The 16,929-nt window shown below is 32.8% G+C and overlaps 2 protein-coding genes across 14 annotated transcripts in view; one reads left to right on the forward strand and one right to left on the reverse strand.

The window, feature by feature from the left end:
- Positions 1 to 16,729, reverse strand: part of LOC144978480 (dual specificity protein phosphatase CDC14AB-like) — a 43,626-nt gene extending 26,897 nt beyond the window's left edge. For 9 of the 12 annotated variants that reach the window (XM_078924709.1, XM_078924627.1, XM_078924717.1 and 6 more), the window contains exons 1-11: positions 16,377 to 16,721; positions 14,123 to 14,213; positions 13,351 to 13,519; positions 12,705 to 12,784; positions 11,789 to 11,855; positions 9,425 to 9,487; positions 8,897 to 8,984; positions 8,135 to 8,365; positions 6,844 to 6,982; positions 4,788 to 4,953; positions 3,969 to 4,084 (exon numbers count right to left, since the gene is read on the reverse strand). In XM_078924709.1, the coding sequence (XP_078780835.1) occupies positions 3,969 to 4,084; positions 4,788 to 4,953; positions 6,844 to 6,982; positions 8,135 to 8,365; positions 8,897 to 8,984; positions 9,425 to 9,487; positions 11,789 to 11,855; positions 12,705 to 12,784; positions 13,351 to 13,519; positions 14,123 to 14,213; positions 16,377 to 16,425 (1,259 nt within the window). In that variant the 5' untranslated portion in view covers positions 16,426 to 16,721. Of the gene's footprint in view, positions 1 to 3,968; positions 4,085 to 4,787; positions 4,954 to 6,843; positions 6,983 to 8,134; positions 8,366 to 8,896; positions 8,985 to 9,424; positions 9,488 to 11,788; positions 11,856 to 12,704; positions 12,785 to 13,350; positions 13,520 to 14,122; positions 14,214 to 16,376 lie in introns of all 12 variants that reach the window. The other 3 variants (XM_078924677.1, XM_078924646.1, XM_078924671.1) reach the window with 1 other exon arrangement.
- LOC144978535 (uncharacterized) lies at positions 1,839 to 3,229 on the forward strand. 2 transcript variants are annotated; one of them, XR_013646528.1, is made up of 3 exons: positions 1,839 to 1,895; positions 2,659 to 2,743; positions 2,914 to 3,112. XR_013646528.1 is itself a non-coding variant. In XM_078924730.1 (2 exons), exons 1-2 carry the CDS (start codon positions 2,588 to 2,590, stop codon positions 3,103 to 3,105), a joined length of 348 nt encoding a protein of 115 aa, XP_078780856.1. In that variant the 5' UTR covers positions 2,525 to 2,587; the 3' UTR covers positions 3,106 to 3,229. The 2 variants fall into 2 exon arrangements, 1 of the variants encoding a protein (XP_078780856.1); XM_078924730.1 differs by lacking the exon at positions 1,839 to 1,895 and having other exon boundaries at positions 2,525 to 2,743; positions 2,914 to 3,229.
- Positions 16,730 to 16,929: the final 200 nt, after the last annotated feature.

Below are 16,929 nucleotides of genomic sequence, written 5' to 3' on the forward strand. Positions count from 1 at the left end.
CGGTGTATGAATGAAGTGATTATGGCAAATGTTGTAGTTGTAGTTTCGTTTTCAGTTGGCTGGTGAACGCAAAGCTATAAATTTTGCTTTCGTATACATCATTTTAAAGCTGAGATTTTAAACTATCTTATGATACCAGAATCGTCCAAATTTTCAAATTTTTCTTAATTTTTTTTATCAATTTAAAGTTTTTAACTTGAAATTTCAAACTTTGAAAAAAATCATAAAAATGAGAATCTGGTACCGAATGAAAGCTTGTTCAATTTTCTTTCTGATGCAGCCATTGACATTACTATTAATAGCGCTGGCGCGATCAGCCGAGCGGAGAGAAAAGACGACCGTCAGTTACGGTGTTCGAGTAGTGGAGTGCCGGTTCCAAAATCGGAGTTTACTCCTCTTCTTTAACTCAAAGCCACGAAATAACGGCAAATCCTATGAAAAAAGCATAAACATGTTTTAAAAGATGAAGATTTGAGATTTAATTTGATACCAAAGACGTTTTAGTTGACGGACTGAAAATGAGAAAAAGAGAGTGACGATTTGAGTTGAAATTCTCAGTTTGCCAATAAAGCCATGACTCGATAAGAGGATTTGCCATACCTAATCTAAGAGATATAAGGAATGAAAAAAAAGAAAAATTGTTGAACTCATTAATTCACTTTCTATTGAGTGATATGAATACCCAAACAGAATTCTTCAGTTTGTGCTTATGTAAAATACAATATTTTAACACCACTAATCAATATTTTCCCATCAAGCCTAAGTCTAGATGAGACATGGATATTCCAAAATCAATCTTCTCAATATAACCGGGGGGTTTTTCAACAGTTAGTAAAAGATAAATTTTAAGCTTTGATAGGTCAAAAATTATCACTGAAAGCACAAATCCTAACCTTTTTCCACATTTTCATCTGTTTTTATAAATTAAATTTTATCATGTATCAAGTTAATCTGTAAAGAGTTATTGTAAATATTACAATTTTTCTGTTAACCAGACAAAAAAAATTGCTTGCCAATGAAAATGTAACAATTCGCAGTAAGAGTCGCATTGCTTATACGGTGAAGTAATGTAATCAAACCTAAAAGCAGCAAGCACTTCTCGATGTTAATGATCATGATGTTTATCAATCAAATACTCAGAAATGAACCAAATATCACAAAATGAAATCATTTGATTTTTCTCAATGTTGCAAATTTAACAGTTTTTTATTTACATGGACTCTCACATAATCATGATTAACCATGTTATCACCAGTAAATAATGATGAAATTGTAAGGGCATACAATAAAGAAAAAAAATTGTAAACAGATTTATGTGTATAAATATATGTAGGTTAATGTTTATGGCAGAAAACACAAGAAGGCCCAAAATGGGGGTCTCCTTTTGAAATAAACTTATTTCTATGAAAAAATCCAAATTCACTTATTTTTTTTGTGTTTTGTGTTGATTTATGGTTAAGGAACCTGTGTGAGCAGTTTGAAAAAAAAATATTTTGTTGTTATTAAGATATTGTTTGTTGAAGTGTTTTTTTATGGGTTTTGGCGACAACAAACGTTTTCATTTCAGCCACGGTAGTTTCAGAAAACTGCGTTAAAGAAACATGAAATCAACTCAGAAATTCTTTGAATGGCCATATTTTGTGAAATAAAACATTAAAAAATCGGAGAATGAGTTTCATTTTTAAAAATAATTATGATTTCATGCTTAAAATAAAGAAAAACGGCCGTTTTCGAAAACACAAAGTTTTGGGGACTTCGTAATTCTTCCATAGCGAGGCTCTTACTTCCTGTAAAATACGAGTCAAAACATCCGGTGTCTACATCGTTTTTCCATAGGTGCAGTTTTTGTTTACGGCCCTAAAACGTTATCCGATAACTTCGACGAGTGAAAATTGGTAAGTTGACTATTTTTATTATAATTTTAAGTATTTTAGTATAATCATTGTGAAATTCAAAGGATTTGTGTTAGTTTTAATGCCCGTTTTTCTGTGTGTCGCTCTTCCATAGCAGTTTTTCCATAGCAGAATCAAGCCGGCTTCGATTGTTTTGATTCTGATAATTCCATTTCTAACCCCTGAAAGTCGATAATCGACTTATTTTATTGTAAATATATGATGAATAACAAGATAGAAACCCACAAATACGCAGGATGATGTTATTTTGGCTTGAAATGCCTTGATTTAATGTGCGATACGGCAAAGTTTGGAAAACTGCTATGCCACAGAATAGCGAAACCAATATGGCGGCTGATTCACGATAATGGCATGGCTGGCGACCCATAAGAAATCAACTAAATTTAGATTAAATTTATGAAAATGATAAATAGACGTTATTTTTATCAAATTTGAATAGAATTATGTTCCCTTTCATTTAATTTGATTCCCACCATTTTTCTTTCTTGTATGATTAAGATAACATCAGTAAAATTTCTCTAATTAGTTGTACATTTATTTCAGCTACTTTTCTTCATATAAATATTTCGATGATTATATGTTATTAGACCATTATTAATATTCTTTGCTAATTTGTATATTTTTCTTTGGGCAGGTTCTTTTATTATTTCATATTGCATTACACTTCTTAACATATGAGATATAAACACAACTTTCTATTTGACTTTAATGTAATACCAGAACCATATTTACTTATCTTTCCCAGATCAGACTGTCCAGTGGTGAAGGTGGGGGAGTACCTCAAAATAACATGCGAGATAAACAAGCTCACAAAGACTTTTTTTGCTGTTGTAAGAAGTTTTTCATACCTTTAATGCAATATTTTGTAATATTTATAACTCATTTTCATGTTTTCTGAAGTTGCAGGTGGTAAGTAAGCTGTTGTTTGACTTTGAAATTTGAATTTTTTTTTTATGATAAGAATATACCTATCATCTTGTTTCTTGTAATTTTTCCACAGGTTTCAACCCCACCAGAGCCTTCTTCTGATGCTCCATTCGTGCGATTCATGCGGAAGGGCCCTGGCAAGAGTTATGTGTTTGGTGATGTTCCAGATGAAAGCTTCATCAGTCAGGGCCCTCCGGACAACTACCGCTGGACGAAAGTGCCCTCGGAGCAAGTTACGATTGATAACAGGGGGCACTATTTTTAAAATTATAATTGATTGTATATATTAACCTTTATTTGTATTTGCTGTATATATTAGATTTATTGATTATTTATAACATTTCAAAGAATTTTATACTTTAAAATAAAAAAAACATGAAAACTTCAAATTTTTCCAACTCGTGTCCTTTTGTATTTTTTTTTTTTTACATTTAAAAAAAAAAAATGGCATGAATCCTGCTATTATTTTGAGAAAAATGCATGGGCTGCTTAGTTATGCTGTTTTAAGATGATTTCAAATGCCTGGGGGCAGGTTTGCATTGAAATTTTGGTGATCCTGAGAATTACCAGAAATTTTCAAAAAAACGGAAGAGTTGTCTTTCTTTGACAATTTCTCTTAATGTAAGAGGCCTGCTGCTCTCAAAAGCTATTTTTTCTGAATCTGCAATGATTAACCTTTCATTTGATACCAAATATGATGTGTTTGGAGTATTTTGAAAATTGGTCAAAATGGGCCCCAAAATGAAAACCCTCTGAGACCCTTTGTGTTTTCCGCCTTATATGATTTACAAAGTATAATGCAAACCCAACTACATTGAATAAAATGTACATTTTTTAACGCGTAGAGAAGCAATAGATTTATTCACTGAGTAACAAGTCTTAAAAAATGACTGAAAGGTTAAGTCCTTGTAAAAATTCAATTCAAAAAAATCACATGGCTATTCTATTTTCTTGAATTCTGAATGGATTTGTTATGTAAAAAAAAATTATCCAAAATATCACAGTGAAAATAATCTGAAACAGACGTTGGTTGACAAAATCGCTTCTCCACTTTTTTCCAAAGATCTCTCTAAAACATTTGAGACAGAGCAGTAAAAACTTTGAAAAAAAAGCTTTGAATATACTTACACAATGGCACCAGTTGTGGCTGACCGAGAGTGTTTTCCACGCAATAGTTTCAACTGATTCAATTTATCTCCTTGCGTCTCCCCTGCTGAACTTCTTGTTACTGGCCCTGAATACATCTAAAGAAAACCATTTTTCTTTAAAATATAGAATAAGTAATTAGACATTCATATACACTAGAATAATCTCATTCTGCATAAGACAAAAAGTTGTATGGGAAATATTCATACCGTCAAAACGGGGATTCAAGAATAAACTATTCTTTTTAAATCACACCTTCCAGCAAGGCAGATACCACAGTCTCAGCATTCGATGAAGGAATTAAAATAACACACTAGACAAATATTACCTATAATTCCAAAATGAGCAAATAATTGATTAAAAATCTTGCAAAATAATAAATAAATAAATAAATAAAAAATTTAATTAAACCAAAAAATAAAATATAATTAAAAAACAAAAGTATAAGAGCTAATGATATGGGTAAAATCCTCCCCCCACCCCCTGAGAGAGCAATGCCATCTCGCCTTCCAGGAATTGGTAATCATACTATTTTTTTAAAAGGTGGAAGAAGAAAGGAACTCTCTATTACAAGTAAATTTCTCTACAAGTATGTCACAATTTAAACATCTGATAATAATATATAATTTGTATTCTAAAGTTACAATACCAAGAAAAGGAGAAAAAGAATTCACTATAAGTGGGATTAATTTTCCATCTATGAATGTGAAAAGTCAATTGAAAGTGTGAATAATCTAAAATTGAGACAATTCTAACCTAAACTTTTCAAAACGTAACTAAGAATACTCTATTATCACTTACATTTTCGTATGTATTACTATATCTGTTATCATTTTCAATCGGATCGTCTATCCTCATGTCATCAACACCTGACAATAACTTAGATACAGAGCTTTGCCTCTCCCTTTTGGTCTTGCCATGAGTCTCCCTAAACCGATCTCCCATGTTCCATAACCAGGCTTGCTTTCTGAAATAATTATTTAAAAAACAAAAATAAGAGCATAGTTCTATAATGCTTTCAATTCAAGAAAAAAATATCTTTACAATTATTCTGACATGCTTATAGTGAGCAGTTAATAAGTCATTGAAATAAACAAAGAGGTCAAATGCAGTATGTCTATATACATTCAAGCTTCTGTGATCCTAACCCCTCCATTGCTAAAAATATGTGTATGGATTTAAGAGTCATCCAGCTTCCAGAATTGCTATCCAAAGTGAACATTTTGAAAGGCCTTGGAAAATAAATACAGCAATGTAGGCCTAGTCCATTTCTATTGGGGAAAACAATTTTTTTGACCATTAACTACAAGTTGAAGAAATAAGGACGTCATATACAATTATAATAATAATTAATATTATTTACATCGTTAAAAATGTTACACCTGACTTTAATAGAATAAAACATAAAAATTTCCAAATAAACTTATGAGTGGTTGGCATTCGTTATTTGCCCCATCATTAGGATTAAATCTAATTCCATAACTTGTTAGAAATTAAAATCCAATCGTCATCATTGTCTGTGCACATGTTTGTGTTGAAAGCACAGGGTGTCCAGCAGATTATCAGACTTAAAAATCCTACCTCCCCCCAAAAACTCCTACCTAGCAATTTAAAAGCTGAAGCACGGCCCCTGCGTGTCTTTAACCCAAAATATTTAGCAATTCTATTGAAAATAAAAGAACCTTACCTATGAACCTTACATTCTATAAAACGTTCATCCTTGAGCCAAGTTTGATTAAAATAGCACTTTCCCATAGTGGGATAATGACTAAAAGCAACAGCAATGAATTGAACAAAGAAAAAACAGTCCGACAAAATTTAAAATAGGCCTAATCTAGATTTCTAGATCTAGCAACGAGCCACAGTTGATTTATAGATCTAATCTACTAGATCAACAAGAATAGACTAATAGAGGAGGCACAAAGGCAGAAAATCCAGAGAAATGAAAATAATAGTCCTCAATTGAACAACACCAGTTAAGATTTCGCAAAATGTATAATCCAAAAGGAAAAGAGGCACTTTGCGGGATGAAAATGAATGCGGATTAGACGAACGCCAAACCGAAACTAAATTTGAGACTGAAAACGGCGGAAGAAAGTGAACAGTATGATCAAGTCAACCGTGTGGTCAATACTTGTATTAAATTATCACAGACATTGAAGAGCTCTCAAGGTAGTTAACTCTCCTTTATTCGGATTCGGTATTTTCTAGTATTTTCATAGGTAGGAAGGCTTAGGTCGACTTGATTCTAGCAATCGGCGTATTCGTTGCAAATGCGTTTCGCATTTCCGCTCGGAATCGCACGATCACTTTAAAAATCCAACCTCGGGTGCAATTATCCGACTTTTTCCTTCCAATCCGACCTTAAGGTAAAAAATCCGACTTTATCCGACCTCGCTGGACACCCTGAAGCAGTTAGAGTACAAACTCTTCTACTCTGTGCACTTGAACCTAGAAGCTCACTTGAATTAACTAGTCCTTCCTGTTATATAAAGTGGGAGACATATAATTCAAAGAGGTGTATGTAGACAAAACATTTGATACAGACTCAATCATATTTGGAACCATCAATTTCAGGAGTGTAGAGAATAAATATAAAAGTAAAATCCAATTTCCTCCCCTCCATACAGGTTACAGAAAGGTACAGAGGGCTTGGAATTACATACCGTCATTGTACTCAGAAACGTTTTTAATATCATTTTTTAAAAGGTCCCAAAAAGTTCTGAAAAGAGCAATAATAATCTTTTCTTCTCATATCAAATTCATTTTTATCCTCATCCAACTTTGCAATTATCTTATCATCAAACAGAATGAAAGCAATCAATCTATAATTTAGTCCCTATATCTGAAAACTTACTCTTCCAAGAAGTTCTGTTGTGGACCAATGATGGATCCGGGTCTGCATATTCTACACCAACCAATGCATTCAGCAGCTGTGAATTTATAGTGCTTCATCATGTAACAACCAATCAATGTCCCTGTTCTGCCCAGACCAGCTGCATAAAATGAAGTCAATATGTTAATTTTAAGATTCATATCAAAAAGGAGAAATTTGATGTCTATATGTGTAAAAAAAAAAAATAGAAATAGGTTAAAAAGTAGATATCATAAATGACATTATCTTAACAAATAAGAGTGTGATATTTTTAACATCATTTTTCTACGTAGAAAGAATTAAACATATATGATTCAAGCAGAGATTGAAGCTTAGGGGCAGCGTGGCTCAGCGGTACGGTCTTTGCTTCCTACCCGAAAGGCACGGAGTTCAATCACCCGCCGCTGCGTTGTGTGGCCTTGAGCAAGTCACATCGCCCTAGCTCACTTTGCGGCTGACGCCTGGGTTATTCCAGTCTTCCCTTAGAATAGACCCTAAAGACAAATTTCCCCTTGGGGATGAATAAAGGGAATTTTTTATTTTTTTTATTATTTTTTTTTTTTTAGTTTGCTTGATCAGTCACTTTTTATGAAGCATCTGATACAAATCAATGTCTAGATCAGATCAGTCTTTGGTCATCTCTTTTGCCTCCCCCTAAAACTTCCTGATTATCTTCACTTTCGTAAATTCAGCTCCGGTGTATAGTGTTTAGTCTGAGTGTGTTCTCTCTACAACAATTGACATTAACTTCTTTACAATTTCTTAAAAAGTATTTAACCATCCCAGACAAGAAATGAATTTATCAGAGATAACTTCTGTAGCAACGAATTTTCACCCTTTCAATATATTATTTTATTTTTTCTTCGTGGAATCATCATTAGTCATATTTCTACTGTTAAAGTATGTTTCCAAGGATACATGAAAAAATCCTACATCAGTTTTTTTTACTTCTTCTAATTTATTTAAAAATCAAATGTTGTCCAGTCCTTATACTTGACATAATGAAGGATAGGAGTTGATCAAAACTTTTTTATTCCAGGCCTTTGTTTGTTTCCATCTCATTCAGGACATTTTAATGAAACATTAAATCTCATTTTGAACACAAATGTGACAAACTAGCAGACACAAGAATCAATTATTTGAAATTCACTACATTAGATTATAATTATAAAGTGAAGACAATACCATGCAAGATAGAAAAACCAAACATCAAACCACACAAAATTTCTTCCTCACCGAAATAACTAATTGAAAGGAATCAATATAATTTTACCTTTGCAATGCACAGCAACAGCACCATCTGTGGCCTCTGAAAGATCCAGAAATTGTTTGACAATGGTTTCACTGGGAACACTCCCATCAATGAAGAACAAATCATGATGATCAAAGCCACCATCAAGGAACCGCCTGGCATCGTATATCTTTTTGTTGAGACGCACTATACTTGAAACGCCAGTTTTTCGGAAGTAAGCAAAGTATGCTTCTGGTGCATGCAACGGATAGCCTGTTGAAAAAAACGAAATGACTTTTACACATTGCCATTATTTTTATTAAACACCTGTTTGAAATCACATAGGAGTAGCTTTAAAGTATCAAAACAGTTACAACATAAGAAGAGAAATGAAATTAAGAAACAATTCAACAATTCAGATATCGTAAATACTGCAAAGTAAAGCAACTAATTTACCAATTTCATTGATTTTTTGGTAGCAAATAATAATAATAATAATAATAATAATAATAATAATAATAGAATAACATAATAAAAATGATGATGATAATAATAATAATAATAATAATAATAATAATAATAATAATAATAATAGTGACAGAACCATTTGAAGTCCAGCTTCTTACACAGGGTCAATTTCTCATAAACTTTATATTCCAAAAACTGTCACATGTCTCAACTTAGCCTCTTCACACACAGAGCAGAATTAGTATCTGGTTAATCACAAATACATATGTTATATATGTCCAGTTTTAACAGTAAGAACTAAGATTTTTGACAAATCTTCAAAATATTCAAACATACCATTCTCAATTTTTGACTTGGGATGTGGTCCACAAAAAGCCAAAAATTTATTTGGTACAATCCAGTTAAAATCTCCATTTTCTACTTTCTGTAGATACAGCAAAAAAAAAAAAAAAATCGACTTCTTTAAAATCAGGTGGTAAAAAATTTTTTGTACGAAATCAATTGTCAGAATAAATCGTCAGTGTCCTATTGCACTTTCACTGTTGACAATTTCAATTATCAGTATCTGACTCCTACTGGGCAAGTGCCATTGTATCTGAAGCCATTCTTGAATTTAAGCTTAAATTACAGTGAAAATGGTCCAATTGCTGGCACCACAATTAGACACTAATGAGATATCTTTTAAGTTCTATCTTAGAAAATCATATTCATACTTAGGCCTACAAAAATCATCTAGTTTGATTAGTATTGGATGATCATTTTACCTGAAAAAGAATGCTTTTATGTAAACATTTCCAGAGCTGCAAAGAACATGAATCCATTATTCTCATGATTATTTTTAGAATAGAGGAAAATAGAACTTACCTCATAGTGTTCATACTCATCAACATCAAATGTTTCAAAGTTGAAGAAACCATTCACAAGGGCCTGAAAAAGGAAAGTATCAATTGATGATTAAGGGGTCTGATGTCAATGTTTGTGTGGTGTGCCTTCATCTATTTAAAAATTATAAAAATATTTTTTACAGATTGATATACAAGTAATTTGTAAACCTTTTTAAATTTCAGGCTAATTCTTTTTACGTTGATTCAAATGTTCTTTTAGAATATCTGCTAGGGGGTAATCATGAGTCCTTTAGACTTCAGATTTGCCATAATGTGGCAGCCTGTAATGCTTGATCCTTAATTTGACCTTTGCCTTGAAAATTGAATAAAGAGTTATTTAATAATAATAATTTTTTAAAAAATTTTGGTAAGCTTTGGACTATTAAAAGTACAGTGATTAGAATTCAAAATGTTATCTTTATGTTAAAAATATAAATAAATCTTTATTAAAATATATTTTATTTGTCAATTGAATTAGCATTCTTTAAATTATTTATTAATATTTAAAATTTTGTCTTCATACATTATTGTATTAAGATAAGTTTTTTAGTTGTTTTTTCGTTTTATATTTTTTATAAAGGTAATGTTTGCGATGCTTTTTGTAAACAGTGTGTTTTGGTTTTTTAAAAACAAACGAAAAAAGCCCTCCATCCCCTTACTCAGGCATTATGATCAGTCATTTGACGTTGCGAATCGCCATCTGGCGGGCTGCCACTATTGCCAAATTCATATGTGCGCACCTGTACACCTTATCATCATCATTGCCTTTTTCACCCTGGGTAAGGGTATAGGCCACAGACAAACAGTTTCCATCCTTCTCTATCCTGAGCTAACTTTTTTATCCCGTTCCATGTCTTATCACTTCTCTGTATATCAGCTTCATCGGGTCAGCCGAGTCCTTTCGGCTTTGTCTGTTGTCCTTCATAAATTCTGTCATTGCAGAAACTCTTTGGTCACCCAAGCTAAAAAAAGGATTTGGTTTGTCCGTCTGCGTTTCTGTAACGGTTTGAGTTTTATGGAAGGGGTGTTAACCCTTCGACAACCCCCAACCTGGAGGGCCAGGTGACTCAAAAAAAGGGGAGTCACACACCATTAGTCGCCTTTTACGACACGCTGGCTTGGCATTGGGCTATTCTTGCACCCTCTCAGTTGAGGGACTCCGGACACCACACAGGGGTGTACACCTTATGCAGGCCTGTAAATGGCTGGTGAAAAAATTGAACTTTTTGAACACGCGAAAATATGGATTAATAAACACAACACAGATATGACACAATTGATTAGTCAAATCATGTCATTCTAAACCCCAATTCATTTATAATCAAATAAGGATGTCCTTTTATGCTACTAAAGAAATCACAATTATTTGAGATAGTACACACATTGCAGTCCCTGGTCTGAGTTTATTGTAAAATGAAAAGAAGAGAACAATTCTTACTTTTTTAAAGGATATTTAGCGCTTGACACGAGAAGCCGTTTTAACTTTGTTCCACTTGGTGTTAAATTTTTAAGTTGATTCTTTCGTTCACTAAGGATTAATTCTTATACCAGAAGAAGAAGAAGAAGAAGAAGAAGAAGAAGAAGAAGAAGAAGAAGAAGAAGAAGAAGAAGAAGAAGAAGAAGAAGAAGAAGAAGAAGAAGAAGAAGAAGAAGAAGAAGAATTTGATCGAGGTGTGGATTGTTTATAAGTACTGATTCCAGTTCACGAAGACGATTTTATGTGTACGTATATCGGCAGAGGAGTGCATAGTCTATAATATGCACTAACTCCAGTTCCAGAAAACTATTTTATGCGTACTTTTATAATGATTGGAATGAAAGATTACAACTCGATACACACAAAATCAAATTATTGAAATAAAACAACACGCAGCTACCATTGATAGGACATTACTGAACATTATTCGCGATTTCATTATATGTAAGCCAAGATTTTTAAAAGCAAAATGCGGAGGGGAAACATAGTTTTGAGCATTGGTACGTTATCTCCAGCTGGCGAGTTATGCATAATTTACCTTCAGGCACAGCATTATTAGCTGACTGATTTGTTTTGTTTTTGACTTGCTGTTTTAAGGTGACAAAATAAAAATTCCTTTGTTTTTCTTCTACCATTTGTTTTGTCTTTTGACGCGACAGATTTTTTTTTTCTTTCATGAAGTTCTTATTATACTAAATAGTGTTAGGGAAGTGATTTTGAAATTCAATAGAGAATAGTTTTAAGAAAAACATGTTTAGAAAAAAATATAATCACTGGTTGAAAAGCCTATGCCACAAGAAAACTGATTAAAATGTTTAAAATGTACAAAACATTTTTCTTATAATTACACTATAGAAAATTTCATACCTTATTCAAACCATGGAGACAGTCAAGCAATGTAAGATTGTAGGAACATGGTCCAAAAGATGCATCTCTGAAAAGTAGGATTTGTTAAAGAAAAAACTAACAAATATGAACTCTTTCTGTGTTTCAACAGCAAAACTTCGAATCTACTGTGAGTTAGAGCTGTTTCACAGACATAAACGATCTTTCAAAACCAATTTAAAAATCTATCAATAATCTGATCTTTTACAAACTTAGTTGATCGAAGTTGCTTAAGGTTAATAAAATATGACCCACTACATCAATTATCATGTTGGTATGAACTAAAATGCATTCAGAAAACAAAAACATAAGAGCCTGGCATGTATAATCAAAAATAATTTGATAAGAAAGAGTACATATATTAATAACATCCCCTGTATTTTCTGATTGACAACAAAATTGATTCATATGGCAATTATTATTGAATAAATCCAGACAATCACATACAACAAACAAAAAGACATGCAAATCTTAATAAATATCTTTAAAAATATGTATCAACACAAAAAGCTAATAATTTCAACCCAAACGTCTTTAAATTGCCAATTTAAAATACTTTAAATTAAATAATGTCATTCAGTTTGAACACAAATCTAAATCTCATCAAAAAAACAACATTTTCAACCAGTTTCCTCCAAAATTTTCTTGTATTCTATTGTTAAAACCATCATAAATATGTATTGTTCTGTGATTTTATCAAGTGATCCTATTTGTGGGTCATACATAGTGATGCCTGGATTGGAAAACTGAACAGACCAAAGCCGCTCTCCATTGGTTGGAACTTTCACTAGCCAGAACTTACCTCTTTAAATTATTTGGGCCATATTGCCCAATTAATCACTTCGTAACTTTATTTATTTATCCAACAGATACAATGACATAATACCATTCATTATACCTGAATGGGAGGAAGGGTGGATTTGAACCAGCTACTAAGGGTCTGTATGCCTCCTCGGGTGTTTTCTTGAGGTAAATTATCTGTTTGATGAATACCATTTAAATCTAAATAATCATCTCATGCAACAAAATATAATTTTGCAGCTTGAAAAATTACAAAGATTTGATATAATCACAAGGTAAATGTATTGATTGAAACACCATGAAAATCAAAGTATGCCTTGCTCCCATCAGAGAAATATTAATTCTTTTTCACAGAAATTGAGCGAGTGGTCTGTAGAGAGGAAATAATCTCCTCAGTCATAATGATATAAATATAAATCCAATTTGTATGAATTCCAGAAATGATTTACTGATTTGAGAATGAAAATTGAGAAGAAAAGAAAGTGAAGAACAAGAAATATATTTCTTAAAATCACAACATGAATTTTAAAATGAATACTTCTAATACATTAAAAATAAATACTAAAATTTCCATCAAACTAAAGAGCAACCTCTTGAAAATGTTTCTCTTCAGGAAAATGCTTTTAAAAAAATAGCCAATATTCTGTAGAAATAACAATGAATGCTTTTGTTCTTTATCTCTTACTTCCACATTGAATCAAATATTATACTGATTAATATAAACAATTGACTTGTTTACTTACAGCATAAGAAGATATCATAAAAGCAGCATTTGCACGTTTCCTAGCATCAAAGCTAGTGTAGTGTACAATTCTTTTCTTTGCTAGTGAAAACGACTTTAGTTTCTTGTTAACCTTACAACAATAGCGATATAACATTCCCAAGTTGACAGGCCCAAAGTCTGCATAAAAACTGAAATAAAAACAAAAATTATCTTGAATCTTTACTTTAATCAAATTATTGATAGTTAAACAGGAAAATATGTTCTGAAACCTAAAATTAAATTTTATATTTAAAACAAATCAAAATGCAATCATCCAATTATGCAATCATTCGTCACTATGTATATCTTTTATGAAAGCTGTGAAAATTTATTCAAATAAAATTGGATTTATCCCAAAGCTGCTTTGGAAAAGTTTTTTTTAAGCTGTATTCCTTCTTAGTTGACATTTTCACTTCTTTAAGGGATTTGTCCCTGTGTGTGTGTGTGTGTGTGTGTGTGTGTGTGTGTGTGTGCGTGTGTGTGTGTGTGTGATATTAGAGTTGAGAGTAATGCCTTGTGAGCCAGGCTAGATGACTCACTAAGACCATGGTGAGCATGATGGATGATCAGTGCCAGTACATCCTGACTGCAAAAGTAAACACCATCCCTCAGAATATCAAATCATAAGTATAATTAAGCAATTCACCCCCGCCCGCCCCCCCCCCAAATGTTAACGAGAAATAGAATTGTCAAACTAACTACTTATATCTGAAAAGAAGAAACATGTAATAGCACTGTATAGTTCCACTCACTTTTCATAGACAAGCTCATCATCAACACAAAAATAATGTGTGTTAGCTGTTGACTTTGGTTTGGTTCTTAGTGATGCAAAGTAAAGACGATCTGAAAATTCCAAGAAATAAAATGCACTTATGTGTATATTATTTTTTAAGATCTCATAAATTCCTTTCAATAAAAAATAAATAGTTTGGATGGTTTCAAATAAAAACTAAGTAACCGCTCACCAGCAAGGCCAAATCCAACACTACAATATCCCATTACTTATCTGGTTAATATAGTATTAGTATTAGTATATATATTACTAATTATGATTAATCTTAAACTGAAGCTAAAGTCGCACTGGGGCTGTTGTCTTGGTGAAAACAACAAGATGGTGCCTTGTTAAGAGCAAAATCAAACCCATCCAATATACAAGCAAAAGGATGAGCTGTAGACTTTAATTATTTTAAAATCAGATACAGTCCAGACCCATCATAAGCAAACGAACCAAATTTGATAACATACACATTCACATATCATGTAAATAGGTACTTTGGTAAACGTCCATTTGGCCCTCCAGCAGGGAGCTGATAAATGGCTGTGACCCGATTTTTTGGACTTTTGAGTGATGGGTCTCAGAAAAAAGTTCCATAGATTTTTTGTTTATGGATGGATTTCAATGATTTATGTCTTATTTTCTTCAGGAGGAATTACTCCACCGTTTGGTGTAGTTTATTTTTAAACCAATGACAATTTTGTATATCTTTTGATTGTGGATAAAATAGGGTATAATTTAGCTTTGGATAATTAAAAAATGAGAAATTGGTAAATCAAAATGTCATGACGGCATGTAGATTTAACATCTTAACTTTTAAATAAAATTAAATTCAGGGCAAAGCCATATACCGCATCCATAAAATTCGTAAAGCCAGTTTTGAAATCCAAATAGTCGTTACTACCGGAAATGCAACAGTTCCAGGTCACAAAGTCCGTCAGTAAATAACAAAAAAGACAAATATAGAAGGCCATTTTTCAGCCTTTAAACTAACATAACTTTTTCTTCTGCTTTTTATCTGATTTTCACAATTTTGGTATCATTAGAATCGTGTTGAAAAGCACTTTATAGTGATAAAGGTTTCATTGGGCTCAATCCAATTTGAATTTGAATTTTACCAAGTACATATTGTAAAGCTTGCAGTTTCCTAGAATTTGTTAAAAGTTAGTTTGAGTGGTGACAACATCACGTCATCAACTGAAAGTTTCTGGGAAATGAGTAATTCATTTGGCCCCAATTAATTCAATTAAAGCCTTGAATGTCTGACTGCTTAAAGTAGACAACTACAAACAATAAATTATAAAATACCAGAGTACACCGTGTGTACTTTGAACATGATTCCCATCTTAACATGATGCTGATGCAATCTGGAATACTATTACTAAATGACAAACCTAATTCCTAACTCTGTCAGAGTCTAACACATACACCACAGTCCCTTGGAGGGGGGGGGGGGGGGGGGGGAAGACAGGCACCTGAGATGAACAAGGAATGTGAGGAAGGTAAAGGAATGTTTTTGGATGGAGCGTGGGTGATAAGTGATATACTAGGTCTAGGTCAGACAAGATCTGCCGCAGAAAACAGGGAGGAGCATTCTTCACGTTTGTAGAAACCAGAAATAAACCATTGCTGCAATCGCTGTTAACAGATTATTTTTTTTAAGAAGTATTTTGTCACCTAAAATTTATTCCAACAAAGAACTTCTTAGTTAGAGTTAGAGGCACTTTCTTTCGCTTTCATAAAATTTTCAAATTCAAACTCAGTATCTCAAACTCAAAGCTCTTTGCACGGTGATCCAAGCTTACAACATCTTTAACCTTTTCCAACTATCGAATGAGTGCATAGTTGTGTGTTCGTCGTGGTATCAAAATCGTTTGATCAAACTCCATCTGGCCTGGGCTGACGCCTCGGGGCAAGATCTGACAAGCATTTCGCATTCAGCCTTCAACTCAAGAGAATTTCAATTTCACAAAGTATCTCGCCCGATGATACGTATCTGACTAAATCTTATAAGGTTGATTCTTTAAAATATAACCGTTAATGACGAGAACATTATATCGTGACATTCACCCCATATTATTATTATTACGACATTCAAACGGTCTGCTACTGCGACTGCGAAGACTAAGAAAGAGTAAGACTTGAAACACCATCCGGGTTGGACACGATTATAACTATTCTCTCTTATTTAGCATAACGGTTTTGTCCTTTTCAAATACGTTAATACTCACCTTTGATAAATTCAGAGGCACATCCAATTATTTCATTCTCTTCTGCCATTCTTTAGTGATATTTTGGGTTTGTAAACCCAAGGTCCCTAACAACTTGAGGTTTGTTGACAATGGAGTTTGTTGACGTATATAAAGCTCGACCCGGAAAACAATATGAGAGACTATCTGGCCTGTAAACTGGAAAACCGCTAAATTACCCAACTATAATGCTTTAAATTTCTTCCTCTGGGACAAATACTTATAATGAAATTAAGAATTGTAATGTAATGTTGATAAAATTTCTAGTTAGGGATATAAAATAAGAACAGCCATGTTTGAATGGAGGAAATGGGCCATTAGATGATCATGTGACCGCTATAAGCGAATGGCAGAGCTTGAAACAACTGTCTCCATGACAATTTGAAGTTGGGCCAATCAACGGTACCATTTCTTCGCTTTGCGTTCTGTCAACATTGAACTCTTTTAAAAGCAAAGCAGAAAATAGCAACAAAACACCATTTATAACGGCTTTGACAGAAGTATAAAGGAACTACTTAGTAAATATTTCTCGTGG

The sequence above is a fragment of the Berghia stephanieae genome, chromosome 1 (genome assembly GCF_034508935.2).
Source record: "Berghia stephanieae isolate SIO BIC M18660-M18661 chromosome 1, UCSD_Bste_1.3, whole genome shotgun sequence".
In the NCBI taxonomy this organism is placed as follows: domain Eukaryota; kingdom Metazoa; phylum Mollusca; class Gastropoda; order Nudibranchia; family Aeolidiidae; genus Berghia; species Berghia stephanieae.